Below are 27,801 nucleotides of genomic sequence, written 5' to 3'. Positions count from 1 at the left end.
AATTACATATTTTGGAAGGCTTACCTGGAAGTAGCATCACCATGGGAAAATAAACTCTGTGACAGACGTTTCTGATGCTTACATGTTTAGTTCAGCAGAATAATCTTCACAAATGAACACCACTTTTATTTATGTTTGAAGCGTTAATCGACCGACAGAAGTAAAAAGCTAACGTGATGCTATAGAGAACTACATCACGGTCGCATGACTTAAACGTCACAGTTATTTCTGGAAAAGGTAAAAAAAAATAATAATAATAAAAAAACACAGAATTTATGTTAGGTATTTGTTATGAAATATAGTTTTGTGGTTTGCTGTCAAGTCAAAGTTTATTTATAGAGCACATTTAAAAACTATAAAAATAATATAGTAACAAATAAAAACAATGAAAACAATAAATTAATACTAAAACAATAAAATTGTAATAAAGACTCAATTTTGAAACAGAGTTAGAGATGGTCTCCGACAAGCTAACCAGCGGTTCTGACAAGCTCGCAAAACTGTAGCCTAATAAATAGTTTATTAACCTAATCTACAATCTACAAGATTTTGCAAAAGCACTGAAAAATACAACTAGAGGCTGTGAGGTGGACTAGTGAGAGAGTTCCCGTCCATGTCCGGTGTGATGACGTTTAATGTCCCCAACAACCACCGTCTACAGTCTCATTTAGCCACTTGTTAGCAACAGTCTTTTTAAGGACATGTAAAAACTTAAAAAATTAGGCAATATTTAATGACGTTTTTCATGCCATACAACAAAACATGATCTAATTCAAAAGCCTCATTGAGTTTGAGACAAGAGACCCCTGGGTGCTAAAATGCTAACTTACCCTTGGGTCTAAGAACTCATACCTCTGTCAACCTGTTTCCAGGGAATAAAAGTGTTAATTTTAAAAGTTAAACTGCTGAACTTTTGTTGAAATTGTTAAAGTTTGCTTCAATGTAGCATGTCCGGTCTCTTTTTTTTCCATCTGTTCTTGGATGTACTATAGCGAGCAACAGAGAGCGAGCTCTAGCGCTCAACAGTGTTAGTAACAGCCCCTCTCAATACATAATATAGTGTGAACATAACACACATTAAGATGACACATAGATCTCAAGAGTGCACACTCGGCGCAACAATTACTTGAGTCCTCTGCAGCACACCTTCCAAGTGTGAAGTGAAGAGAACAGGAGTAAACTGTAACCAGGCGACTTCAGAGCCTGACTGAAGAGTTTTATAGTGATTTCTAGTTTGTGCTGTGGGAATGTGTTCATTATGTGAGCATTGTTACCATGTGTATGGGACATATAAGGTGAGTGTGTGAGGTAGTTAACCTCTGACAGTAGCAGTAATCACTTTACTTTCTCTCAAAAGCAGCTGTGTTTAAACAATAAACAGTAACTAATGATCAGATATACAATCATGGAAAAAAATATTAGACCACCCTTGTTTTCTTCATTCTCTTGTTCATTTTAATTCCTGGTACAACTAAGGGTACATTTGTTTGAACAAACATAATAACAACACAAATAGCTCGCAAGAGTTTAATTTAAGAGCTGATATCTAGACATTTTCCATGGTTTTATTGATGATAACCAAAATCATTATCAAGAAAACCATGGAAAACCTTGGTCCAATATTTTTTTCCATGACTGTACATCCCACCTAAAAGTACAACTCATTTAGTTGTTTCATTGTCTATTTGTTGTTGTTGTTTTTTTATCCATGCAGCATGGTTTATCCAGCTTTGTAAAACTATTTTCTGTCAGTCTCAGATTTTCAGATTCATCCTTTTTTCTTGAAGGGTTAAACTATGCTTCTTTTATTCTAAAACAAACCTATACAGGTCTTCCTATACTTATTTTAAAGTTTAAGTCTAGGCCTTTCTATAAATGTGTCCTTAGCTTTTTCTGCTACTGGAGCTACTACTTGAACAGACATGATATAAGCTTGTATTGTAAAATGTGTTTTACTATGGACTCTGGAGCTTAGTGACATCAGGCTAGACTGAAGGGAGGCTGTCTTTATTCAGAGACAGTCTATAGTTGGCAACCCATGTTAAATATTTTTGTTTTCCCGGTGACCTCTTGTCGACCCATTTGAAATTTCCCATGACCCGAGGGTGGCTCTCAATCTAGACTCTGAAAAACAGAGCAAACAGTGCTCCGAAAAATCAGTGTTACATGTCACTTTTCTGTCTTGGGGAATGAAGAACTTCTCGTCTCAGCTAAAGTCAAAAATTCATCACGAAGAAGTAAATATTCCAGTTTCCTTACAGACAGACTGATGGACCAGAATGTATTGTGGCTATCGCTTTTTGTTTTTAGTGTTTTTAGGGAAAACTCCTCACTCTCACTCTCTTGCTATGTTAATGCTATTGTTATCCCTCTCAGCACCTCACAGGGTGAATGAACCAGTTTCACAAAGTCTCCCTGCAGACAAACCGTCACTCAAGGACAATGTGGGAAATGTAGGAATCCACTTACAGACAGATGAAGGAGAAACTGCTGCACCAAAAACTAAAAATACAGAATTTTACAGCACTTACAGTCATGGAAAAAAAATATTAGACCATCCTTTTTCCTCAATTTCTTGTTAATGTAATGCCTGGTACAACTAAATGTACATTTGTTTGAACAAATATAATGATAACAACAAAAATAGCTCATAAAGCAGCGTATAAGGGCCAATAGAATTCCAGGATTATAAAAAATAAAGTTTATGAGAAAAAACGATATTTTCTGAGATTACAAAGTCATACAGTCATGGAATAGTTATTAAGGCACCATTTTTAAAAAATCTATCATAATTGTTATCTTGTTATTTGTTTGTAAAGTTTACAACTTACAAAAAATATTGACTTTAAGATGGATTTTTTTATTTAATTGTTGGCTTTTTATTATATATATACAGTCATGGAAAATATTGTTAGACAATTGTTTTCTTCATTTTCTTTTTCATTTTAATGCCTGGTACAGCTAAATTTGTTTGGATAAATATAATGATAACAACAAAAATAGTTCATAAGAGTTTAATTTAAGAGCTAATATCAAGACTTTCAAGATCAAGATTTTCCAATGGTTTTCTTAATAATAACCAAAATCATTTTCAGGAAAACCATGAAAAATGTCTTGATATCAGCTCTTAAAATAAACTCTTATTAGCTATTTTTGTTGTTATCATTATATTTGTCAAAACAAATATACCTTTAGTTATATCGGGCATTAAAATCAACAAGAAATTAGAGAAACCAAGGGTGGTCTAATAATTTTTTCCATGACTGTATATACCACCTGAGATAAATGGCCAGATATATGAAAACCGTTTAGTGTTTTGTATGTGTTTTCCTTTTAAGAGAAAGGTAGGATATGATCACGAAGAGCATGAGAGAGAGGTTTGTTGCCTGTTTAGTTGGAGCTGTTACTCCCTCCCCCGCTCCCTACTCACTCCTCCTCACCTCCTCCTCCTCCCCTCCTCTCCCTTCCTTCCGCAGCTCTTAAAGCTGCAGCTGCTGCAGCATTCTTCAGGCCTCGTTGGCGCAGTAGGCAGCGCGTCAGTCTCATAATCTGAAGGTCGTGAGTTCGAGCCTCACACGGGGCAGTCTTTTGTTCAGGTGTCTGCTGTTTAAAGAGGCAGAAGGTTTAGTAGATCTGCTGCGTCAGGGCTGTATGGTTTATGCCTGCTTTATCTCACAAACGGCAATAAATGTAAACGTTTAAGCGTGCTTACAGTAGAGGGATTTCACAGCACTGACTTGTTATTGTTTTGTGTTGTTTCTTAGACAGATAAATCATCATTCTGTTCTCACTTTCTACTGTTTCCCTGCCCTGTTATCAGATAAGATAAGATATGACTTTATTTATCTTGCAGTGGGAAAATTTAAACAGTTTAAGGTACATAGACATAGATATAGAAGACAGAATAAAGAATATAAAATGTAAGACATATACATACATTCTATACACATTAGATACAGTCATAGAAAAAAAATATTAGACCACCATTTTTATTCAGTTTCTTATTAATTTTTATGCCTGGTATAACTAAAGGTACATTTGTTTGGGCAAATATAATGATAATAAAAAATATCTATAAGAGTTTAATTTAAGAGCTGACGTTTTTCATGGTTTCCTTGATAATATATGTATATATATATATATATATAAATATATTTTCTCCAATGTGCAAAAGTACTTTCAGGAAAACAAACAAACACACAAAATGTATATTAATTATGAATGCCAAATAGCAGAAATGTATGTATATAGAATTCCTTAATCTGTCTTCTATATCTCTGTGTCTGCTGTGACGACTTGATTTCCCCACTGCAGGACAAATAAAGTCATATCTTATCTTATCTTATCTTAAAACACCCTGGAAGAAGCATATTGCATTTATTAACTTTTTTATATAATAACTTGACTGTAATGCATCTACTCCGGAGTTTGAAACCAAAGTTGACACTCAAAATATTTTGCAGCATTAGTAGTTTTGGATTATTACAGCTTTAGACTCTTATGTTTAACATGTTCTGTGTTTAGATTGCACACTTTTAAAGATATGACCATGATTTTTGGTACATTGATGCAGATTGATACAAATACTTAAGCATTCAATTATTTGAAATATTTGAATTTGATTTAGTTTGTTGAAAGCTTCCTAAAACACAACATATCAGATGTTGGACCAGGGATAAAAAAAACATTAAATACTGGACTTATTTCCACTGCTACCTGTGGTGTTTTCACAGTCCAGCAACATTATCATGATGGAGAAAGGCTTTAAGATTTAAGGTTGAACTTATTCATTTAATAAAAACCATCCATCTATTATCGTTAACCGCTTATCTGCACTCAGGACGTGGGGGGCTGGGGCCGATCCCAGCTGACATTGGGCGAGAGGCGAGGTACACCCTGGACAGGTCTCCAGACTATCACAGGGCTGACACATAGAGACAGACAATCATTCTCTTCTTCACACCTACGGGCAATTTAGAGTCACCAATTAAACCTAAGTGCATGTTTTTGGAGTGTGGGAGGAAGATAAACTATAGATAGAAGCATCTTTTTTTCCCCTTTTGAACTCCGTTTTTAAATTGAGTTTTTATTATTATTTTATTGTTTTAGTATTATTTTATGGTTTTCATTGTTTTTATTTATTACTATATTTGTGTATGATTTTTATTGTATTTTAATAACTGTACGGCACTTTGGTCAACTGATGTTGTTTTTAAATGTGCTCTATGAAATACTATTTTTTTTTTACCTTTTCCAGAAAACTGCATACCTCAGCTATTACCTGTATTATTTTTGGGTAGCTTTCTCGCAACCACAGTAAGAAAGTTTGACAGCTTCTGAATAAAAGTTATGAGTAGATCAGGTGAGGATATATTTAGCAGAGCTGCTGGAAAAGAACATTAAGTTTCGCCTTAAATATAAACTATGGATGGAGAGCTTTCGTGTTCTCTGTCTGTCCTCTGCTGTGACTAATCACCACATTGTCCTCAGATGTTATTTCTCTGTCCTCTTACTGTTGAATGAGAATAGAAAGAGGTGGAGACACGGGGAGGTGGATGATAAAAGATAAATTCAGAATGGAAGAGAAAAGGGTCAGGTTAAAGTCTGTTACTGTGACGTTCACAGATTGTGCCTTACGTCTGTTAACACACTTTCTCTTAATGTCTCGACTACTTTTATGTTTTATTCTTTGGTCCTCTGCCCTATATTTGTGAAAAGAAAGCAGATCAGACTGAATCATCTGTGTGTCTTAATGTGTGTCTTTGAGGAAGTGAACTGAAAAATTCTTCTTTTCAAACGCCAGAAAAGAAAAGTTGAAAACCACTTGCGCCCAATTTTCTTTGATAATATCTGTGGCTACTGCTCTCTTTTGCTGTTATTGCGATTTAATCACTCAGTGATAAATACAACATGTTAGCTAAAGTGAACTATTGAGCAGAAATAATAAACTTAAAGTGAACCAAAATAGTTGTTTTTCTCTTATTTGTCATTGTTTTTTCTGCTGATTGTTTCACCAAATGCAACAAAGTACCCGGGGGATATTTATCCTGAATGAAAATGATACACTCGTCATACAGTCATGGAAAAAATAATTAGACCACCCTTGTTTTCTTCAAGTTCTTGTCCATTTTCCATTGTTTTCTTGATGATAACCAAAATCATCATCAAGAAAACCATGGAAAATGTCTAGATAGCAGCTCTTAAATTAAACTCTTATGAGCTATTTTTGTTGTTATCATTATATTTGTCCAAAAAATGTACCTTTAGTTGTACCAGGCATTAAAATAAACAAGAAATTGAAGAAAACAATAGGTGGACTAATCATTTTTTCCATGAATGTATATTATAATTGATTAATTCTGCAACTTTCAGTGACCCCATCCCTTAATTGTACACTCCATAAATTGTAAAAAGAGATTAAAACATTAAAACATGACATGTCACACATGACATCATATAAATTCAGAGTCAATAGATATCAAACAGAGAAAAGCAGAGTATAAGTAGCTGAGTTACTGAAACAGTTAATACGTATTTCCCATCAATCAACTAATTAATTTATTAACTAATAGTTTCAGGGATAATAGCTGTGTAATTATCTTCTCAGCACCTCAGTATTCTGTTTTACTTCAGATATTGCTCGAGCTTAAACACAACTATTGTCAATTCTTCTTCAATATGTTAGCTAAACTATTGAGCACATATAATTAGCTTATAGTGAGCCAAAATAGTTGTGTTTTTTCTCTTATTTGTTGTAGTTGTTTGTGCTGACTGTTTCACCAAATGCAACAATGTACCTCGGGATACCTTTATTATACAGTATACTTGTAGATACTTATAATTCATTCATTCATTCATTCATTCATTCATTCATTCTGGAACTTGCAGTGATCCCATTCCATAATTGTTCAGTCCATGAAAAGTAAAAAGAGATAGTAAAAACATGACACCATATAAATTCAAAGTCAATAGATGTCAAACAGAGAAAAGCAGTAGTATAAGTAGCTGACTAAGTGAAACGGTTAAAACATTATCAATTGCTGTTGATTCATTTCAATCAACTAATCAATTAATTGACTAATAGTTTTTAGGGCTATTTTCTTATCTTCTCAGCACCTCACTAGTCTGTTTTACTTCAGATATTGCTCAAATTTAAACACAACTATTTTCAATTCTTCTTCAAAAAAATGTTTCTCTATGCTGCACCACCACAAACTATAACATCAAAAATAAAACCCTCTAGAGGAATATCTCCTCTTGCTTCCTTTGAACCGGCAAAGTTACTACTGCTGCAAAAAATTTCCTGGGAAAATGTAAACACAGGCTCTTCCTGTTTCCGTAAATTATTTAGCCTCATTTAGCGGAGAATCACGAATAACTATATCTTTATCTTCTCGCTGACAGTTTTGTTTGTTCGTGTAGGTCAGATAGAAGTGTCTTGCAGTTGCTGTAAATGTTTTCTTCTTCTTCTTCTTCTTCTTCTTCTTCTTCTTCTTCTTCTTCTTCTTCTTCTTCTCCTTCTCCTTCTCCTTCTCCTTCTCCTTCTTCTTCTTCTCTTCAGTTCTCCAAAGAGGCTCTGGCTAATATGTATTCAGCGTACATCGACAACTTTCTCAACGCCAAAGATGCTGTGAGGATCGCCAAGGAGGCCAAGCCGGCGTTTCACAAGTTTCTGGAGGTGAGTGTCTCACTGCTGTATCTGGGCTGCTGCTCTTAGAACTAAAATCAGTCCAGACATTCTCAATGTGTAGGGAAAGAGTTTTTTAACAGCTTTTAGAGCCTGGAGAGTGCATTGTTGTCACCATTTGTCAATGTTAGGTTAATGTGTGTGTGCTTCCAGTCTTCCGGAGTTGTAATATCCTCCTTTCTAAAAAAAGATGGTATCATATTTAATTTGAGGAACATTTTTTCTTCCTCTGCTAAGGATCTGGATGTCAGTAAATATATATATATATACATATATTATCTTTCCGAGTCTTTAACTGTAAGTAATAACAAATTGCTGCCTGTGAAATGTTCTTCAAACCATCTCTTTAAACCAGAACAACCAGATAATTTGACTTAAAAACCCAGGGATATTTTAGCAATAATGTCCAGTTAAATTTGGTAGACCACTGTTGTACACTCTGATGCTGTGGTGTGCCACCAGAAATATGTATGTATGGGAAAAACTGCACCAGTTGGTTTCACAGACAAGAGCTTTGATGCAAAAATGTAATCAGGCACCACAAAAACCTGTCATGTCCTCGTCCTCGTCTCAGCTTTCAACCACAGAGAGCTTTATGCCAGGAGGGGCTTTTACAGTGGAAACTCTTCGCCATCTAGTGGTGGAGACGGGAAGTGCAGCACTGACCTGATTTTAGGGACAAGCCTCTTGTTACGTTATATTCATTCTCTGTCTCCATCTTTTCACCTCAACAGCAAAACATGCGTGAGAACAAGGAGAAACAGGCTCTGGGTGATCTGATGATCAAACCAGTCCAGAGGATTCCTCGATACGAGCTGCTGGTGAAGGTGAATTATCTATAGTATATAATTGTTAGGGTTGTGTATCTGCAAAAAAACCACTACTTCGTCCAATGAATAAGAAAAAGAGTTGGTAACTCTTTATAATAAGGTCCTTAATAACCATTAATTAACAAGTAATAAGGCATTGGTCTTGCTTTAGATCCGGTAGTTGCAAAAAGCATAGTTAACTTATAGTTAACTTATAATAGATGAGCAATAAAGTATATTTTAATATCAATAAGCAAACAAAATAAGATTAATAAAGGCATGGCAAAGACATAATGGGTGGGTCATGGGTGTTTGTAATGCCATTATTAACACTTATATAAGCTTATAAACACACACAAATTTTAATAAGCATCTTGTAAGGACTTACAAGGGCCTTATTACTTGTTAATTAATGGTTATTACAAGGACCTTAATATAAAGCGTTACCAAAGAGTTTGATCTTGCTTCCAAACTTTTGGCCTGTAGTGTAACGTATAGAGAGATTAATTTTATTTGTGTTGTTTTGTTCAAGGACCTGCTGAAGCACACCCCAGAGGACCACCCAGACCACCAGTACTTACTGGACGCCCAGAGGGACATCAAGCGGCTGGCTGAGAAGATCAATAAGGGCCGTCGGTCGGCTGAGGAGGCGGAGAGGGAGGCCAGGGTCATCCAGGAGATTGAGGCGCACATAGAGGGAGTCGAACATGTAAGATATTTAATACCGCAAAGATAAGCCGCTGATTTTTAGCTGTTAACTTCAGGGCTGTTTTCATTGTGCAGATTATTTTCTTGATTGATTTATTTATTTCTTTGCTTAATAAAACGTAGTGGTGGAAGGTAACTACAGGTAAAGGTATAGGTAAAGTACAGTAACTTAAATACTTAAGTAAAATATTGAGGTACTTATAGTTGAGTGTCTCCATTTAATGTAACTTAATACAGGTGCATCTCAATACATTAGAATATGATGAAAAGTCCATTTCCAGTAGTTCAAGTCAAACAGCTCCAACCAAGTATTGAGTCATATAGATGGACATACTTTTTAAAGGCCAACATTTACATATTAAACATACTTTTTAATATTGGTCTTTTGTAATGTTACCTTTTTATTGAGACACTGAATTTTAAGTCTTAATTAAATATTAGCCATAATCATAATTAGAAGAAATCAAATAAATTAAGACATGAAATGTTTCATTCTGTGTGTAATGGATCTATATAATGTGTTATTTACACTTTTTGACTTGAATTACTAACATAAATAAACTTTTCTATGATATTCTAATTTGAAGTTAAAGTACAAAAGTATCAGCAACAAAATGTACTTAAAGTAACAAGTGTACTCATTATGCAGAATGGACCCACTCAGATTGTTTTTTATGTTAAATATTGTTGTGAAAAGTAACTAAAGCTGCCAGCTAAATATAGTGGAGTAAAAAAAAAAATATATATATATATATATATACATATATATGTATGTATGTATTGTATACATGTGTATGTTATACACATTGATCTCTTACATTCTAAGTCTAAAATGTTACTTCCAGTAACTTTTGTAAGCTGTTTGAGTCCATCCTATAAAGAGTGAGACACTAACAGTTTACAGTTGTGTTTGTGGTACAAAGTAATTATCACGTCTCTCTGTCTGTGTGTTTGTTTTAGATTCTGAACCCACAGAGGAAGTTCTTGAGACAGGAAATGGTCATGGAGGCGGTAAGAAGTACTTTATTAACTGACAAATGTAGCTCAGAAAGGTTTCTAAATCATGTCTTGGAAAAAAAATCAAAGGAATAGAAATTATTAAAGCAAACTGTATTATGTATATATTTAAACATGTATTTTTCTATAAACGACCCTGAGCCACAGAGTTTCTGAGCTCTTCTTTTTCTCTCTGTAGAAGACAGTTGGTGGGAAGAAGGATCGCTCTCTCTTCCTCTTCAGCGATCTGATCATCTGCACCACTCTCAAGAGGAAGTCTGGCTCGTTAAGACGCAGTTCCATGAGCCTGTACGACACACACACACACACACACAGACACACACGCACACACAATCATTATACAGTTTAGACAGTTTCTGAGCCACACTGCCCCCTGGTGTTTTACAGCAGGCCATGTTTTCTACAATGTTTGACAAAATCTCTTCCTCTGCTTTCTGACTTGCAGATATTCTGCTGCGAGTGTGATCGATACTTCCAGTAAATACAAGTTCCTGTGGAAGCTTCCTCTGGAGGAGGTGGAGGTGGTGAAAAGTAAGGCTTTGTCTTCAGATCAAACACTTTGGAGCTCACTAAACACTTCCATCTGCCATCCTGTCATTACATCTTTATTTAGAGTTAAATAAATCTTGTGACCCTGTTGAAACCTTTAAATCACCTGTGACTAAATTACTAAAGTTTCTTATCAAATTATTTGAAAAGAGGTCAAAGACGAGCTGTGTCATCAAATATGTTTGTTTTGTTATTTATTTTAATGGGAATACAAAAAGTACAGGAGTACAAAATGACGAGCATTTCCCTTTTTTGTTTTGTGAAATGTCCCCAAGGGCATCAAAGAGGGAGCACACCGACCAGACAACTAGAACAATAAAACATGGTCCCTCTATGGAAGATAACAATACTACTAGGAATTTGAGTGTGTGTGAATAGCTAAATATGTTACTGTATATATATCTATAGATATACATACATGCCCAAAAAGTTGGAATAGGTTTGTTTTCGGAGACAATCCTCTGAAAATCGTGGTTTCATTTTCATTGTGATATATTTGGAAGAGATTTATTTAAAAGGTTTTGAGAAGATATACATACATAAATCACATTGTCACAATCATTTCATGGAAAGAGGTAAAAAATATTTTATTCCAACTATATGGACGACTGTATATCTATACATATAGTTTCTGTTTATAGTTTAAGTGATCTGTAAAAGAAGACTTTAACATTATCAGGCAGTCCTCACTATTGTCCGATTCACCAATATTAATATGAAATATTGCTCTTTTTCCTTAAGATGTGTAGTTTTTTAATATGCTGGCAGTCTGGTCTTTGCTTTAACACTGTAACTGAGGTGAATCTCTGCTTCAGGCTCCACTCAGGCAACAAACAAAGAGAGCATCCAAAAGATGATTAGTCGATTAGATGAAGATCTCAGCACTTTGGGTCAGATCAGCAAACTCTCTGAGACTCTCAGCTTCCCTCACCAGGTACTGTAGACCAACTAGAGAAACTCCTTGTCTTTCTGTACTGTGAGGTGGTAAAACTTCTAATGAACTTTTCCTTCCTCTCTAAGTCCCTGGACGAGGTGATAAAGGACCTGATGGCGTCTGTGCACAGGGAGCTGTCAGAGAAGCAGTCTCTGGCCTTCAGCATGACCTTCCTGCCCACCAAGCTGGAGTTCACCACGGCGTCGGCTGAGAGCAGCTTCGTCTTCGAGTTCACCTCGCCCGACACTCGCTCCAACTTTGAACAGGCCTTTGAGGACGCAAAGAAGAAGCTCGGTCAGTTAAAAAGTTTTTACTGTACTGCAGACGATGGCAGAAGCGGCATATACAGTCATGGAAAAAATGATTAGACCATTAGATCTTCAATTTCTTGTACCTTTAGTCGTACCAAGCATTAAAATGAACATTTTTTTGGACAAATATAATGATAACAACATAAATAGCTGATAAGAGTTTAATTTAAGAGCTGATATCTAGACATTTTCATTTACAATTTGACCTGCAACATAAGAGAAGGATTTAAATGCTATGCGTATTACTTTATGGCTAATAATTTATTAGTCTAAAGATAATAATTTAAGTTGTCTAATTGTCAATGTGTTATTGTTTCTAGCAATGAATAAGGACCAGTGGGACCCAGAGTTTCTGAAGGCCATTCCTATTATGAAGACACGAAGTGGAATGCAGGTGAGAGGAGCAGGAAAGTGATTAATGTGTATTAACCAGTGGTGGAAGAAGGGTTCAGATCCTTTACTTAAGTAAAAGTACTAATACCACACTGTGAAATTACTTCACTACAAGTAAAAGTCCTGCATTCAAAACTTACAGAAGTTAAAGTAAAAAAGTATCATCATCAAAATGTACTTAAAGTATCAAAAGTAAAAGAAATCTTAATGCAGAATGGATCTACACAGATCGTTTTATATATTCTAAGTATATTATTACATTGTTTGTATTGATGCTTTTCTTTAAGGAGTGTTTAAATTTTGTAAATACAGGGCTCGTTTTTATTACTTAATATACTGTTATAAGATTTAATTTAAAAAAAAGTCTAATCACTTTAAATTGATCATGTATTTTATGTTAAATCTTGAACTAAATTGGCAGCTAAATGTAAGTAAATGGAGTAAAAAGTGCAATATTTGCCTAAAAATGTAGTGGAGTAGAAGTAGAATGTTGCATAAAATGAAAATATGTAAACATTTTAAGTACTTGGACTTTACTTGAGTAAGTATAGTACTTGAGTAAATGTACTTAGTTACTTAATTATGTAATAAGGTAAGTAAGTCCTTACAAGATGCTTATTAACATTATTGTGTGTTTATAAGCTTATATAAGTGTTAATAATGGCATTACAAACACCCATGACCCACCCATTATGTCTCTGCCATGCCTTTATTAATCTTGTTTTGTTTGCTTATTGATATTAAAATATACTTTATTGCTCATCTATTATAAGTTAACTATAAGTTAACTATGCTTTTTGCAACAACCGGATCTAAAGCGAGAACAATGCCTTATTACTTGTTAATTAATGGTTATTAAGGACCTTATTATAAAGCGTTACCCAAGTTCCCTTTATAAATGAACATAAGTAATGTCAGCTCATGCATTGCTTGTTTTTGCGTCCAGTTCTCATGTGCCTCCCCCAGCCACAGCTGTCCTGACAGTGGCTGCGAGGTGTGGGTGTGTAACAGTGATGGATACGTTGGACAGGTGAGAAAATACTTAAAGTTTTTAAAATTGTGATTAAACCATTTATTAGAGAGGCAATCACTTTAAACCACGTGCTTTCTGATGGAGAAAAAAAATTGAGTTTGACTGATGTGATGATGTTTTCTCTCTCCAGGTGTGTCTGTTGAACATCAAAGATGAGCCCACAGTGGAGGCCTGCATCGCTGTCTGCTCCGCCCGGATCATATGTATCGCTGCAGTACAAGGACTCAAAGGAAGGTCGGTACACACACAAAAAGTTGCATGTGCCACACTTTGTTTTAAATTAATTTATCACCAATCATTGTCACATCTAGTCTATAAAACAGCACCTGGATATGTGTCAAAAGGTGTTTATGTTGATAATGTTACACAGTACAAGTAGTCTACTCTTTACACTAGGGCTGGGTGATATATTGATTTAAAAAATACATTGATATATTTTAAATGTGAAATGGAATTAGAGTTAAATAGTAGTAGTAAATACTTCAATTTTTTTTCTTTCTTTATATATAAATGCTGCCCTTACTAGGGTTTGTCATATTTAGTTCTTTTGTAATGTTCGTGATTCTTCTCTCATATAAATATATTTATTTCTGAAAAAGATTGACCTATTTTATTTCATAGGCTATTTTTATTTAAGATATTTTTTTATATTTTTATTTAAATGTGCACTTTATGGAGCTTTGACTTAAAAAAAAAAAAAAAAGGTACTCCTGTTGTTCACTTTAATAAATGGTTTCAATTAAACTACTTGTGACATGTCATATTTGACTTTGACTGAACAGAGCAAAAAAATTATTGGGATATACATCGCATATCGATGTTCAGCCTAAATATATCGGGATATGACTTTTTGTCCATATCGCCCAGCCCTTCTCTACACTATATCCAGCTGTGACAGGGCAAAAATCTCTTTGAAACAGGTCTTTTGTGAAAAGCAGAAGAAGTAGCCAGATGATTTTTGAATGTCCTCCATTTCTTTTTCCTCATGACTTTGAGCATCATTTTTGTTTTTGAAGCATTCAAACCTTCCATCTTTAACAAGGCAGTTTTGATATTCATAAGTATCTTTACCAACAGAAAGTGAGCAGTGTGTGCTCTCATAAGAGTGGAAAACCTGCAATGCACTGTAATGCTTTCAGCATGTGGAGCTCACACATCAAACATCAGTTTTTATACAGATAAATGAAAAAGTCATGAAAGTTACCCCTGAGTGGTTCATTGACCTTATTACTGGCTTCGTCTATATATTTTGTAATATTAACCGATCACTCTTCACCCTGTAGGGAGCGTGGATCAGAGCCCACCCTGGCCACACCCTCTGCAGCACCTGCTCACACACAGCAGCAGCAGCTCCATATTTCTATCTCTCATTCGTCTCTGGAGCTGACGGAGCAACCCACAGGTTTGTTGGGGGCTAGTCTACTGATCTACAAAGCCTAACTGCAATAACTACAGTTTTGGTTGAAATTAAATTATAACTAAAAAAATGAACTCCTTGATGTCTGTTTTATCTTGTGACAAAGTTTTAGATTTCAATTTTGCTTTATTTCAGAGAAATAATGATATAAATATTGCAGTAACTACAAAATCAAAACCAAAGCAGACTGCAGTAAGTTAACTTACTGCGGTCTGCAGTATATATATATATATATATATATATATATATATATATAGCTGCGTCCTGCTCTGGTTTTATGTTTAACATAAACACACATGAATACAGTGTGGCTTGTAATTCTATATTATGTTGAATAATGAAGACAAGAATAATCAAAATTTTTAATCATTCAATTAATAATTTTTTAATCGAAGTTTATGTAATAGGGAAATTATTATCTAGATAGTGTTTAAGTAAAAATGGGAGATAATACTTAAATATAACATAACTGTATAATAAGTCTAAAATAAACAAATCTCGGAATAGAGTTGTTAAACACTTTTAAACATACGTATAACAAAATCAATTTGAAAATGTCTTTTCACTGAAATTCCCTGTTTTTCTGAGTTTTACCCTTTGCGTAGTTACTGCAGTTAGGCTTTGTAGGGCAGTATAGTCTTATCCCATCCTAATATTAGTCTTTATGTATTTAATTGATTTGTGCTGTATCTGTAAGCACTGCAGTTTTCTGTTATATATATATATTTTAATGAACTGATGTTCATTGTGTTGTTTTCAGGACCTGGAGCGGAGCTTGTTCCCTTTGACAGTGACGACACTGATGACGAGGATTCACCCAGCCCTTCTTCCACTTTACAGAGTCAGGCCAGTCACTCCACCATATCATCTAGCTACGGCAGTGAGTAAAAGCACACACACACACACACACACACACACACACACACACACACACACACACACACACTTACTGTATACACTCTATTTACTTATTCTGTCATTTTCCCTCTAAGATGACGAGGGCCCGAGCTCCAAGGACATGGCTACAGAGACCACCAGCAGCGAGGAGGAGCAGGAGTTCCCAGTGGCGAGCTCTTACGGAGCTCCGGGGATGTTGGGGGTTAGTGGAGGAGGCCGCGCCCACACAGAGAGCCCCATGGACGGCCGCGCCATGCGCCGCTCCTCCCGGGGCTCCTTTACCAGGGCCAGCCTGGAGGACCTGCTCAGCATCGACCCGGAGGCCTACCAGAGCTCAGTGTGGCTGGGCACAGAGGACGGATGGTGTGTGATGCACACACACACACACACACACATCCTTGTACTTCCCTAACCCTTAACCTAACCTTCACCATCACAACTACAGGTACATCTCAAAAAATTAGAACATTGTGAAGAAGTTCAATATGAGTCCACCGTCAGTGGTGATTTTAGAGCTCTCCGTGCTTCCACAAGCTCTTTGGAGATGCTGATTTCATTTTACAGCAGGACTTGACACCTGCCCACACTGGCAAAGGTACCAAAAGCTGGTTCAATGACCATGGTGTTACTGGGCTTGACTGGCCAGCAAACTGGGCTGACCTGAACCCCATAGGAGTCTATGGGATGTTGTCAAGAGAGACACCAGACACAGATGACCTGAAGGCTGCTATAAAAGCAACATGGTGCCGTAGGCTGATCTCCTCCATGCCACAACGTATTAATTCATGCAAAAGGAGCCCAACCAAGTAACGAGTGTATAGAAATGAAGATACTTTTCAGAAGCCTCACATTTGTGATTAAAATATCCTTTTTTTATTGATCCTATGTAATATTCTAATTTTCTGAGACACTGAGTTTTGTGTTTTCATTATCTCTAAGCCAAAATCATCAAAAATACAAGAAATACAGGCTTGAAATGTTTCACTCTATGAGTGAGTATGAGTTTCACTTTCTGAAATAATTGACCAAAAATAATGAACATTTTCACGATATTCAATTTTTTTTAGATATACCTGTCAATGCCCATACCCTAACCCTAACATAAACCTAATGTAACCTTAACCCTAACTCAAACAATTCTTTAAAGAAGTTAGGACCGGCCGAAATGTCCTCATTTCACAAAAATGGTTAGAAAACGTGTTCCGGTCCTCACTATGTAGGAAGTACACACACACACACACACACACACACACACACACACACACACACACACACACACACACACACACTATTAATCTTCAGTCCAAATGAAAACAAAAATTATCAAAAGTGGAGTTGTAACATCAAATCTTCTCACAATTTAACTTTTATTTTCACATAGAAATAGCTTCCTTGCCTATCGGTTTACTTATTTTATCATCTAATCTTCTATAATGCTTCTGTTTCTCTTAGCATCCACGTGTACCAGTCCTCGGACAACATTCGTAACCGTAAGAACAGCATGAAGATGCAACACTCAGCCTCCATCCTCTGTATATTGTGAGTAACGTTCTTGACCTTGACTTTACCTTTAAAATCTACAAATAGCAGTGCGATCTTTGATGCAACTGGGTTTGTATGTTCTGTTAGGTTTGTCTCCTGTACTGTTTATCTTTGGCTGTATGGTGTTATCTCATTTATTGTATGCCTCTCTTAAAGTACATTTTGATGATCTTCTTTTTCATTTTGACACCCCTCTGTTTTCTTTTTCTTCCTGCAGGTATTTGGACAACAAAGTGTTTGTGTCCTTGGCCAACGGAGAGGTGATCGTCTATCAGAGAGAAGCGGGTAAGCTGGGTGTGTGGCACGAGGGGGGCTATTTTAGGCAACCTTTACTACTGTAGCAGCTGAAGTGAGCAGTGCTTATTTTGCTCTGCAACATTCTGTTCACATTGCTGCTCCCATACAGCCGTGCCTGTTTGCACTCATTAGGAGTGCTGACATTATCTGGCCTGCTTCGACACACATCATTTTAAGAAACAGTCATGGAAAAAAAAATAATAAAAAAAAATAATTTTAATTTAATGCCTGGTGCAACTAAAGGTACATTTGTTTGGACAAGTATAATGATAACAACAAAAATAGCACATAAGAGTTTAATTTAAGAGCTGATATCTCAACATTTTCCATGGTTTGCTTGATAATAAACAAAATCATGATCAAGAAAACCATGGAAAATGGCTAGATATCAGCTCTAAAAATAAACTCTAAACTAAACTTGCTATTTTTGTTGTTATCATTATATTTGTATGTACCTTTAGTTATACCAGGTATTAAAATGAACAAGACATTGAAGAAAAAGGGTGGTCTAATTATTTTTACCATGACTGTATATATTGCATTTAAAATCTTCCACCATACATACAAGGACAAGTCAGGAAACCAAAAGTTAGAATATGTGACATTTCTGCAATGAAATGTGTAAAAACAACTAGACATTTTATATATTTTGTTAGGTTGTGTACTTACATTATACCAAACATATTTGTTCAAACTCAAGAACCCAGAATCTGTCATTTAAATCAAGGTAACTGGTCACCGTCACCTGTCAGTGGCTTCATGTCCTCTTTGTGTATGCATTACCTTATGTTACACTTTTTAGATATTGATGGTTTTTAACTATATATTTTAACTGGATGAAAACTTTTAGTCATCGAAAGTTGTCAGAGAAACCTACGAAGTATGAAAACGAGTATGAAAAAAAAAAAAATGGACCCAGGGCAAGGGGGTAACATTTCGGGAAAAAAGTCGCACATTTACAAGATTTAAGTGGCAAATCTACGAGAGAAAAAAAGGTCGCAGATTTACGTGATTAAAAGTGGCAAATCTGCCACTGACCCAGTGAGGCATCTGTGGTGTATTGAGGTTCCTTCAAAAACACAAAACACTATTTTTCTGCCTTTTTTTTCTCATAAATCTGCTATTTTTTTCTCGTAGATTTGCCACTTTAATTCAGTAAATTTACGACTTTTTCTATTAAAATATTACCCCCCTCCCTCAGGTCCGTATTATTATTTTTTTCATAATTGGCCCTAATACGCCGTCGAAGAAACCAGCTCAGCGAACGTTAGTTTTTATATTTAAACTTTTAAAGCTGCAGCTGTTTTTTTGTTGTTGTTTTTATTACTTCTTTTTATTGTTTTTTTATAACCTGTCCCCTTAATCTCAACCTGCAGGTAGTTTCTGGGACCCTCAGTCGTCTCAAACCTTAGTTCTGGGCACGCCCAGTAGCCCCGTCACCAAAATGGTCCCTGTGGGAGGAAAGCTTTGGTGTGGCTCACAGAACAGAGTCCTCATTATCAACACAACTACACTGGTTCAAGAGGTAGGTAGAAGGACGGACACGTGAATAAATAACAAGGCGAACAGAACAATCACTGGGTGTGACGTTTCCTGTCTCCCTCTCAGCACTGGTTCCAGGTGGGCACAGACAGCAGTCGGTGTGTGACCTGCATGGTGGCGTACGGTCAGGGTGTGTGGTTGGCGTTGCAGGGCAGTGCGCAGGTCAAACTGTACCACGCTCAGACCTTGGAGAGCCTGACAGAGGTGGACGTGGCGCCGGCTGTGCATAAGATGCTTGCAGGTAAACAAGAATTGAGATTTCGAGCACACACAGAAAGACTGTGTGAGAATGACAGAAATGTTTCTACACACAGTCATGGAAAAAAAATATTAGACCACCCTTGTTTTCTTCAATTCCTTGTTCATTTTAATGCCTGGTACAACTAAAGGCACATTTGTTTGGACACATATAATGATAACAAAAAAAATTGCTCATAAGAGTTTCATTTAAGAGCTGATCAAGAAAACCATGCAAAATGTCTAGATATCAGCTCTTAAATCAAAAGTCATTATATTTGTCCAAACAAATGCACCTTTACAACTTAAGGGACATTTGTTTGGACAAATATAATGATAACCAAAAAAATAGCTCATAAGAGTTTAATTTAAGAGCTGATATCAAGACATTTTCCATGGTTTTATTGATATTAATCAAAATCAATATCAAGGAAACCTTTGAAAATGTCTAGATATCAGCTCTTAAATTAACAATCATTATATTTGTCCAAACAAATGCACCTTTAGTTGTACCAGGCATTAAAACGAACAATAAATTAAAGAAAACAAGGGGGGTCTAATAATTTTTTCCATGACTGTACATATGATGTTTTTCTGGGGTTTTTTTCTCAAATCTTCTCTCTTTAATTCCCGTTTTTAAATATTTCCACTGTCCACTCTGTACCATTTCAATCCCCACTTCACTCATTCTCTCTTTTTAACTGTCCTTTTCCTTTACTCCTCCCTTAATCCTCACCACTGTTCCTCCCCTGACCATCCCTTTCTCTCTCTTTCTTTTCTCTACATTCAGGTGCAGATGCGATCATCAGACAGCACAAAGCCGCCTGTCTGAGAATCACAGCATTGCTTGCATGTAAGGATCTGCTGTGGATTGGCACCAGTGCAGGTAAAAACATACTTTTTACTCTTAGAAATAAAAATAAAAATACCTGATTATTAAAGTGAATTTCAGATTTGTTTGCGTTCATGATTAAATCAGATGTGGTTCTGGAAACAAGCTTAAAGTACATTCACATGCAAACGGCATTACAAAAGTCATATGTTATACAGGTGCATCTCAATGAATTAGAATATCATAGAAAGTTTATTTATGTCAGTAATTCAATTCAAAAAGTGGAAATAACACATTATATAGATAACATTACACACAGAATGAAACATTTCATGTCTTAATTTATTTAATTTATTCTAATTATAATGATTATGGCTTACATTTAATGAGGACCCAAAATTGTCTCAGTGTCTCAAAAAAAAAATTGAATATTAAAAAAGACAAATTTTAAAAAAGTATGTTTAATATGTGAATGCTGGCCTCTGAAAAGTATGTCCATCTATATGAGTCAATACTTGGTTGGGGCTGTTTGACTTGAACTACTGGAAACTTTTTCCATGATTTTCTCATGTATTGAGATGCACCTGTATGTAAAATGTGTACATTTTGGAATTTTACATAGATGATTATTTAAAAAGGAAGCACATTTTAAGATGGTGTCCTTCTACAGGGGTGGTGCTGACGCTGGTGATCCCAGCAGTGAGCTCAGGGACTGGAGCCGGGACACTGAAAGCTCCACAGGTGCCGATGGGCTCAGCTCACGGACACACGGGCCACGTTCGTTTCCTGACGTCAATCGAACTACCGGAAGGGTTTGACATGAACCTCCCTCCCACAACAACTGATTCCACAGGTGGTTATTGTTTGACATATGCACTCATGTCTACTTCTATGTCGTCTACTCATGTTTTTCTACTATTTATACAGTCATGGAAAAATGTTGTTTCAGTTTTATAACCATATTAGAGCATAATAAGTTCATTCTTTTTCCACAGCAATGGGTTTTTTAACCTCGAGAATATTAAACATTGGAATTTAAATGTGGAAAAGAAATATTAAAATATCCTAGATAAATGAAAACATAAATAAACTAACAAAAGTAAATAAAAATAAATGAACAAAACATTGCAATGATATAATCATTATTTATTATTTTATTTTATTATTGAAATAACATATGAACAGCTGGAGAGGCTGCTTGAGAAATATAGTTGTTGTGTTTTGGCAATTCGTACTGCCTGTCAAACATTTGCAGCATTACTTTAAACACAACAGAAAAAAGCAGAAAAATCCAATATATTGAGTCCAGAAAAAAAACTATTGTGTCCATTTTTATATCTCGACCGATAAGTTGAAATAGTAATTATCGTCAGGCCTACCACCCTTGTTTTCTTCAATTTCTTGTTAATTTTAATGGCTGGTACAACTAAAGGTACATTTGTTTGGACAAATATAATGATGATGATGAACACCAAAAATAGCTCATAAGAGTTTAATTTAAGAGCTGATATTTTCCATGGTTTTCTTGATAATGATTTTGTTATTATTGTTATTATTAAGAAAACCATGGAAAATAGATAGATAGATATCAGCTGTTAAATTAAACTCTTATCAGCTAGTTTTGTTATCATTATATTTGCCCAAACAAATTAAACTTTAGTTGTACCAGGCATTAAAATGAACAACAAATTGAAGAAAACAATGGTCTTATAATTTTTTCCATGACTGTATGTTTACACTTTCTATTTCTTTCTACTCTTGGTTGGAGTAACTGTAGCAGAAACCAAGTTTTATCTTCCCTTATTCCTTCCCTTGACCTTTAATCCGTCCTCTCTGTGATTAGGCAATCAATCCCTGAGCGGCAGCACCGTTGACGGGAACCTCCAAAGACGTGACTCGGCGCGTCGCAGAGCCTCGGCCCACATCCCAACAAAAACCAACCATCTAGTAATCTCCGGTGGCGACGGCTACGAGGACTTCAGACTGACCAATAGCAGCGAAACAGTGGGAAGGGATGACAGTACCAACCATCTTTTGCTTTGGAAGGTCTGAGACAATAAATCCAACCTCCCTCGAGCTGAGAACGGCGCACAAGCTCCTGCCCTTTCCCTCACTGGACTCCTCACTTTTTGGTGTTGTTGTTTTGGTCTTTCTGCTCAGTCCACCAGTCTCTATGTGCATACTATGGCTGTCAACTCCCTCCTGGACTTACTGATGAATATGACCACTTCAAAGACAGTGTTAATGTTTCTGATGGTGTGCGTTGTTCCTCACTGAGTGGTGTCTGTGCGTGTGTATTTCGTTATTTGGCATCTGCGAATATTGTCTAGAAACATGTCTTTAAACTGAAGGAGGAGACAGAAGACAACGGAGAAGGGGAAATTGAAATTTTCACACATGGATGTATGTTTGAGTGATGAAGAGAAAGACTCTGCAGAACGTCATTGCACAGGAGGTTGAAAGATGACATTTAAGTGAAGCATGTACTTGTCCTGAAACATTTTCGGGTTTTTTTGGACTCGGACATAAACCCTTCATTCCATCATCACTTCATTTTAGGCTGAACTGCAGTCAAAATGCCTCCTGATGAAAAGAGGTAATGTCATGTAAAAATATATGAATGGAAACTAAGTAAAACCTTCCATCACAGACTGTAGTTTGATGGATATTCTGCATACATTTCCACAGCTTGAGCTCAAGCTTGGAAGAGTTGATGTCTGTGAGGTTTTAAAGGAGTAAAAGACAAAGTATTCTTGTTGCCCGGGTAACAACCCCTAATGGCAGATCTGAGATCAGACGTTTCTGGTCCTGGTAGGGTTGCAACTACTCCACGATTGCTACTAGATATGAGACTGCTAAAATCCTCTTTTCTCCTGTAGAGGGAGAGTGAATATCATTAAAAGTGCAATATGTGGTGAGGATATCTAGCAAACACATGAACACAGTCACACACACACACACACACACACACACATTAATGCACAGCCTTCACTCACTCACTCACTCACTCACCCACTCACTCACTCAATCAGAAGACATTTGTGAAAAACACAAATGTGTGTTTTTTTCCACAGATAATCACTTTGCATCAGTTTTCTGATTTAATTTTTGTCCTCAGTTTAAGATGACATGTACGTAGATGATGCCTGCTACTGGAGACGTTCCTCCTTAACATGACTATGCCAAAGCCTTGTTTTTGTTACAGTTTTGACATTAAGGGATCTGAGAAGATTTCTTTTGCCATGAAATTTCAGTTTGTTGAGCAGAAATCAGGAGCTGATGTTACTGACTTCTATGACGCTAGGCTGTGGTAGCAGATAGTTATGTACAGTATTTATGGTTTTGATTTTAGCGCCTTCTTTTATAGCACTTAATTTATAGAAGATGTAGCTTTCACTTTTTGTTTTTGCGTTGAAGAATAAGGATGCCCTGGCTTGATTAGTGGGAATAGATAAATGAGGATAAGGATAGACAGACACACACACAGCAGGGGTGTAACCATGCAGTCCACATATCTCTGTTCATATATTAGCCGTTTCTGGCCAAAGACCCAAGGCTGTAAACGATCCCAAGATTCACCACGTTGTCTCTGAATCCAGCTTGATCCATTTGTTGACCTGACCAAGAACACAGTCTCTCTTACTCCTTTTCCACCAAAGAAGCTCTGGTTCTTGAACCGGTTCTGTTCGGGATGCTTGGAACCTCGGTCCTGTCTAGCAATTAAGGAAATATTGTGATCAAGGATGTGTTGATGAGGAAGGGATGAGCGGTAACCAGTAGTAGAAAGAGATTACAGATCACATTGATTACCTGTACAGTCGTGGAAAAAATATTAGACCATTGTTTTCTCTAATTTCTTGTTCCTTTTAATGCCTGGTACAACTAAAGGTACATTTGTTTGTACATAACTAAAATAGCTGATAAGAGTTTAATTTAAGAGCTCTTATCTAGTTTTCTTAATAATGATTTTGGTTATTATCAAGAAAACCATGAAAAATGTCTAGATATCAGCTATTTTTGTTGTTGTCATTATATTTGTCCAAACAAATATACCTTTAGTTGTACCAGGCATTAAAAAGAAATTGAAGAAAACAAGGATGATCCAATATTTTTTTCGATAACTGTAAGCTTTTGTTACATTAATCACATTAATACACATTAATCAACTATTAATGAAGACCACTCTCTTCTCTCCAACCTGTAGAACATGAAACACCCGTCAGTGTTGTCATGATTCACACTTAGGTGCACAAACTGGAACAGAAACTGTGTAACCATGTTGGTGGAAAACAGGTATGAGTTGGCTGTTTGGGTATCAAATGCAAAGATTTGCTCAATATTCCAATTATGTTCAGGTCCATGGTGCATATCGTGGCATATACCGTCATGGAAAAAAATATTACAAATATAATGATAACAAAAATAGCTCGTAAGAGTTTAATTTAAAAGCTGATATCAAGACAATTTCCATGGTTTTATGGATGATAAACAAAATCATCATCAAGAAAACCATGGCAAATGGCTAGATAGCTATTTTTGTTATCATTATATTTGTCCAAATAAATGTACCTTTAGTTGTACCAGACAATAAATGAACAAGAAAGCAAGGAGAAAACAAGGGTGGTCTAATATTTTTTCCATGACTGTATGTCATATGAAACATAGCACTAAGATGTATTGTTACACCCTTTATACACAAACACTGATTTCAGTATGGACTGTTGGAGACCAAGATGCATGTGGTTTGTCTGTGAGACAAGAGAGTAGCTAAGATACAGAGTAGGTCAGAAGGACAAATGCTGAGCACCTGCACGTGCCTTGAGAAGGCTAAAAGTTAAGCCATTTAACACACACACACACACACACACACACACACAGAATAAAAAGTCAGCTCACCCTGGCGCTACAGCAGCAGATGTCTTGGGGAAGTGAAGGATGACTCTGACTCGTCCTTGCACACACTCACGTTAGCCTCAAGCTTTGGGTGTTAAGTGGTGATTGTCTTTGATCCCTCCAAGCCTAGAAAGCCTCATTGCACTTTGCAGCCATCTGGGCTCTTCACCTCAGCTTTCCCTCTCCCCAAACACAACACTCACATTAGGTTACCTCTCCCACTGTGAGAGCGGCTAACGGTTAAGAGGATCGGTTGGTTATTGTGATAGCTGCTGACTAGCTAGTGAGTGTAAAAGCCTGTGTGTCCTCCACAAGTGCTCTGTTATTCAGTTGACAAGTATTAAACAACAAATAAAAGGAATTTGTTTGTGATTTTCCCACAGTTGAGGCAAAATTACAGTTAGCTTGTAGTAGCATGTGAAGAATACAGCAGAGGAATGTTTGAATTTTTAGCAAATGTTACAGGACTAGTTTGACGTTTTAGGAAATACACTTAAATACAGTTTCTGGTCGAGATGTTTGACAATTATTTCATGTCTGCACGGTAAATATTAAACTATAGTCAGGAGCCAGTTAGCTTAGCTTAGCATAAAGACAAAAAATGGAAACGTTAGCCTGCCTCTCTCCTCATCTGGCTAAAGCTCACCAATCAGCATACCATATCCCCTCGTATAATTCCGTATGAATAATTAAACACTACAGTGTGTCACTGGTACATTTTTGGTTTTGTACTCATTTGATGAATAAGATATATGGTGTTATTGAGTGAGCTTTTAAGGTGGTGGTGGATCTTCTTGCTAGCTGTTCCTTGTGTCTGTGCTAATTGCTAAAGCTAAGCTAACCCACCACAGACTGTAGCTGTAGAAATGAATACGATTCATGGAAAAAAAATATTAGACCATTGTTTTCTTCAATTTCTTGTTCATTTCAATGCCTGGTACAACTAAAGGTACATTTGTTTGCACAAATATAATGATAACAACAAAAATAGCTCATAAGAGTTTAATTTAAGAGCTGATATCTAGACATTTTCCATGGTTTTATTGATAGCGATTTTGGTTGTTATCAAGAAAACCCTGGAAAATGTCTAGATATCAGCTCTTATATTAAACTCTTACCAGCTATTTTTTTTTTTTTTTTTAATAAACAGAACATTGGTACATTTTGGTTTTTGTACTCTATTTGATAAATAAGGTGTTATTGAGTGAGCTTTTAAGGTGCTGGTGGATCTTTTTGCTAGCTGTTCCTTGTGTCTATGCTAAAGCTAAACTAATCCACCGCAATTGTAGCTGTAGAAGTGAATACAATTATTTCCCAAACTGTTGAATTATTCCTTTAGCATCCTCTAATGATAAGGTAGCAGATTTGTGTTTTATTATGTTCTGTTTGATTCACAACAAGATGAATATTTGTGTTCTCAGTGCCAAGAGCTGACCCATGAAAATGCTGTATATCTATGCTGGCTGTAGAGCAATGGAGAGCTCCCCACATGCAGACAGAAACAGTTAATGTATCTTCTGTGAGAAATTGAGGGGAGGAACATCTGTGTGCTATCTCTGCTGGTACCAGCGCTTTTTAAGCAGCGTTTCTAAGACTGTGAGTCAGGCAGCGAAAAGGGTCACTGAATCTTTAGCGTGTTTTCAAACTCTGGGGCATCTTGGTAAAAGATAATTACTTGGGGACCTAAAACCGCTACCATTGTTGAAGTCAGTAACTTTCAATTTAGTTGATTCAGAAAGTAAGTAAAAGTTTCTTTCAAATCTGAAGTATTTGCCTTGTGAGTATACGTTTATGTTTCCTTGGTAGTCACTTAATGACTGAATAATCACTTTTTCAGCAATTACACACAAACACACCGCATCTCAGATGTGAAATACAACTTGATGCTAATTTGACCAGGACTGAGGGAATGAAACATGTTGTGTAAGAAAACAGAAGACTTTTAATTTTCACCATCACATTAAACTCATCCTATCATCACTGTAACACTCAGCAAACTTGTAAGTAACCTCCTCATGCCCGTATGTGAAAGAAGTCTTTATTGTTGTAAATATTGGTATATATTGCCTTTTTTTGTAAATACTGCACCCACGATTCCTCAATTGTTGATATGAATCTAATGGCATATTTTTATATATTTGTGTAAGGTTTGTTCTTGTTTGTATTGCCCCCTCCCTCCTGCTCTCTGGCATGCGCTGTCAGTGATGTTTAAATTATAACTGTCATCGATCTTTCCAAAAGAAGACGAGATGGCCTCTGTTGTTGAAAGATAGAAGAGTTTTGGCGTTGATGTTTTCACTGGTAGCCACGTTATCTCTGAAACATACAGTGTGTTTGTCTTGTCACAGATGTCTACAGGAAGGAAAACAACCTGGTTACAACTCTGTTTTATCTCTGGCTCTGGTTGCAGTTGTCATGCTTACAGTGTATCAGAGTTTCTTCCTGTACGTAGCTGTTCTCGTTTTGTCACTGTGGGTTCATCTTTGTAATTAAATCAGTTCACTGGTGCCAGTTTGTGCCTGTACTTTCTTCAACTGGTGAGGTGGGTCTCTTCTAACATGTTACACATGATATTTGTTTTTCTGATTATCTGCTGAGTAACTCAATATATTCAGCTTTTTTACAACTAGGATGAGGGCTATGATCTGGGTTTCTGAAACCAGGGTATGATGCCTACATGCATATGAGCTCAAATTTGGAATT

At 36.2% G+C, this 27,801-nt stretch overlaps 1 protein-coding gene and 1 non-coding gene across 2 annotated transcripts in view; both read left to right on the top strand.

Annotated features, from left to right (window-relative positions):
- The window catches only part of LOC131969800 (rho guanine nucleotide exchange factor 17-like), an 87,048-nt gene extending 63,150 nt beyond the window's left edge, over window positions 1-23,898 (top strand). The window contains exons 5-25 of the mRNA XM_059331008.1: window positions 7,562-7,678; window positions 8,422-8,514; window positions 9,029-9,205; window positions 10,165-10,215; window positions 10,400-10,509; window positions 10,667-10,752; window positions 11,586-11,704; window positions 11,791-11,998; window positions 12,336-12,409; window positions 13,355-13,438; window positions 13,572-13,675; window positions 14,725-14,843; window positions 15,619-15,738; window positions 15,851-16,118; window positions 17,208-17,294; window positions 17,515-17,582; window positions 18,971-19,119; window positions 19,203-19,377; window positions 20,164-20,259; window positions 20,876-21,058; window positions 22,049-23,898. Of these exons, the coding sequence (XP_059186991.1) occupies window positions 7,562-7,678; window positions 8,422-8,514; window positions 9,029-9,205; window positions 10,165-10,215; window positions 10,400-10,509; window positions 10,667-10,752; window positions 11,586-11,704; window positions 11,791-11,998; window positions 12,336-12,409; window positions 13,355-13,438; window positions 13,572-13,675; window positions 14,725-14,843; window positions 15,619-15,738; window positions 15,851-16,118; window positions 17,208-17,294; window positions 17,515-17,582; window positions 18,971-19,119; window positions 19,203-19,377; window positions 20,164-20,259; window positions 20,876-21,058; window positions 22,049-22,257 (2,697 nt within the window). The 3' untranslated portion in view covers window positions 22,258-23,898. The remainder of the gene's footprint in view (window positions 1-7,561; window positions 7,679-8,421; window positions 8,515-9,028; window positions 9,206-10,164; window positions 10,216-10,399; window positions 10,510-10,666; window positions 10,753-11,585; window positions 11,705-11,790; window positions 11,999-12,335; window positions 12,410-13,354; window positions 13,439-13,571; window positions 13,676-14,724; window positions 14,844-15,618; window positions 15,739-15,850; window positions 16,119-17,207; window positions 17,295-17,514; window positions 17,583-18,970; window positions 19,120-19,202; window positions 19,378-20,163; window positions 20,260-20,875; window positions 21,059-22,048) is intronic.
- On the top strand, window positions 3,511-3,583 carry trnam-cau (transfer RNA methionine (anticodon CAU)). The gene has a single exon. It is a non-coding gene; the product is annotated as a tRNA-Met (tRNA).
- Window positions 23,899-27,801: the final 3,903 nt, after the last annotated feature.

The sequence above is a fragment of the Centropristis striata genome, chromosome 4 (genome assembly GCF_030273125.1).
Source record: "Centropristis striata isolate RG_2023a ecotype Rhode Island chromosome 4, C.striata_1.0, whole genome shotgun sequence".
NCBI classification, from domain to species: Eukaryota; Metazoa; Chordata; class Actinopteri; order Perciformes; family Serranidae; genus Centropristis; species Centropristis striata.
Note: the sequence above shows the minus strand (reverse complement) of the source record. Positions and strands in the feature narration are given on the sequence as shown.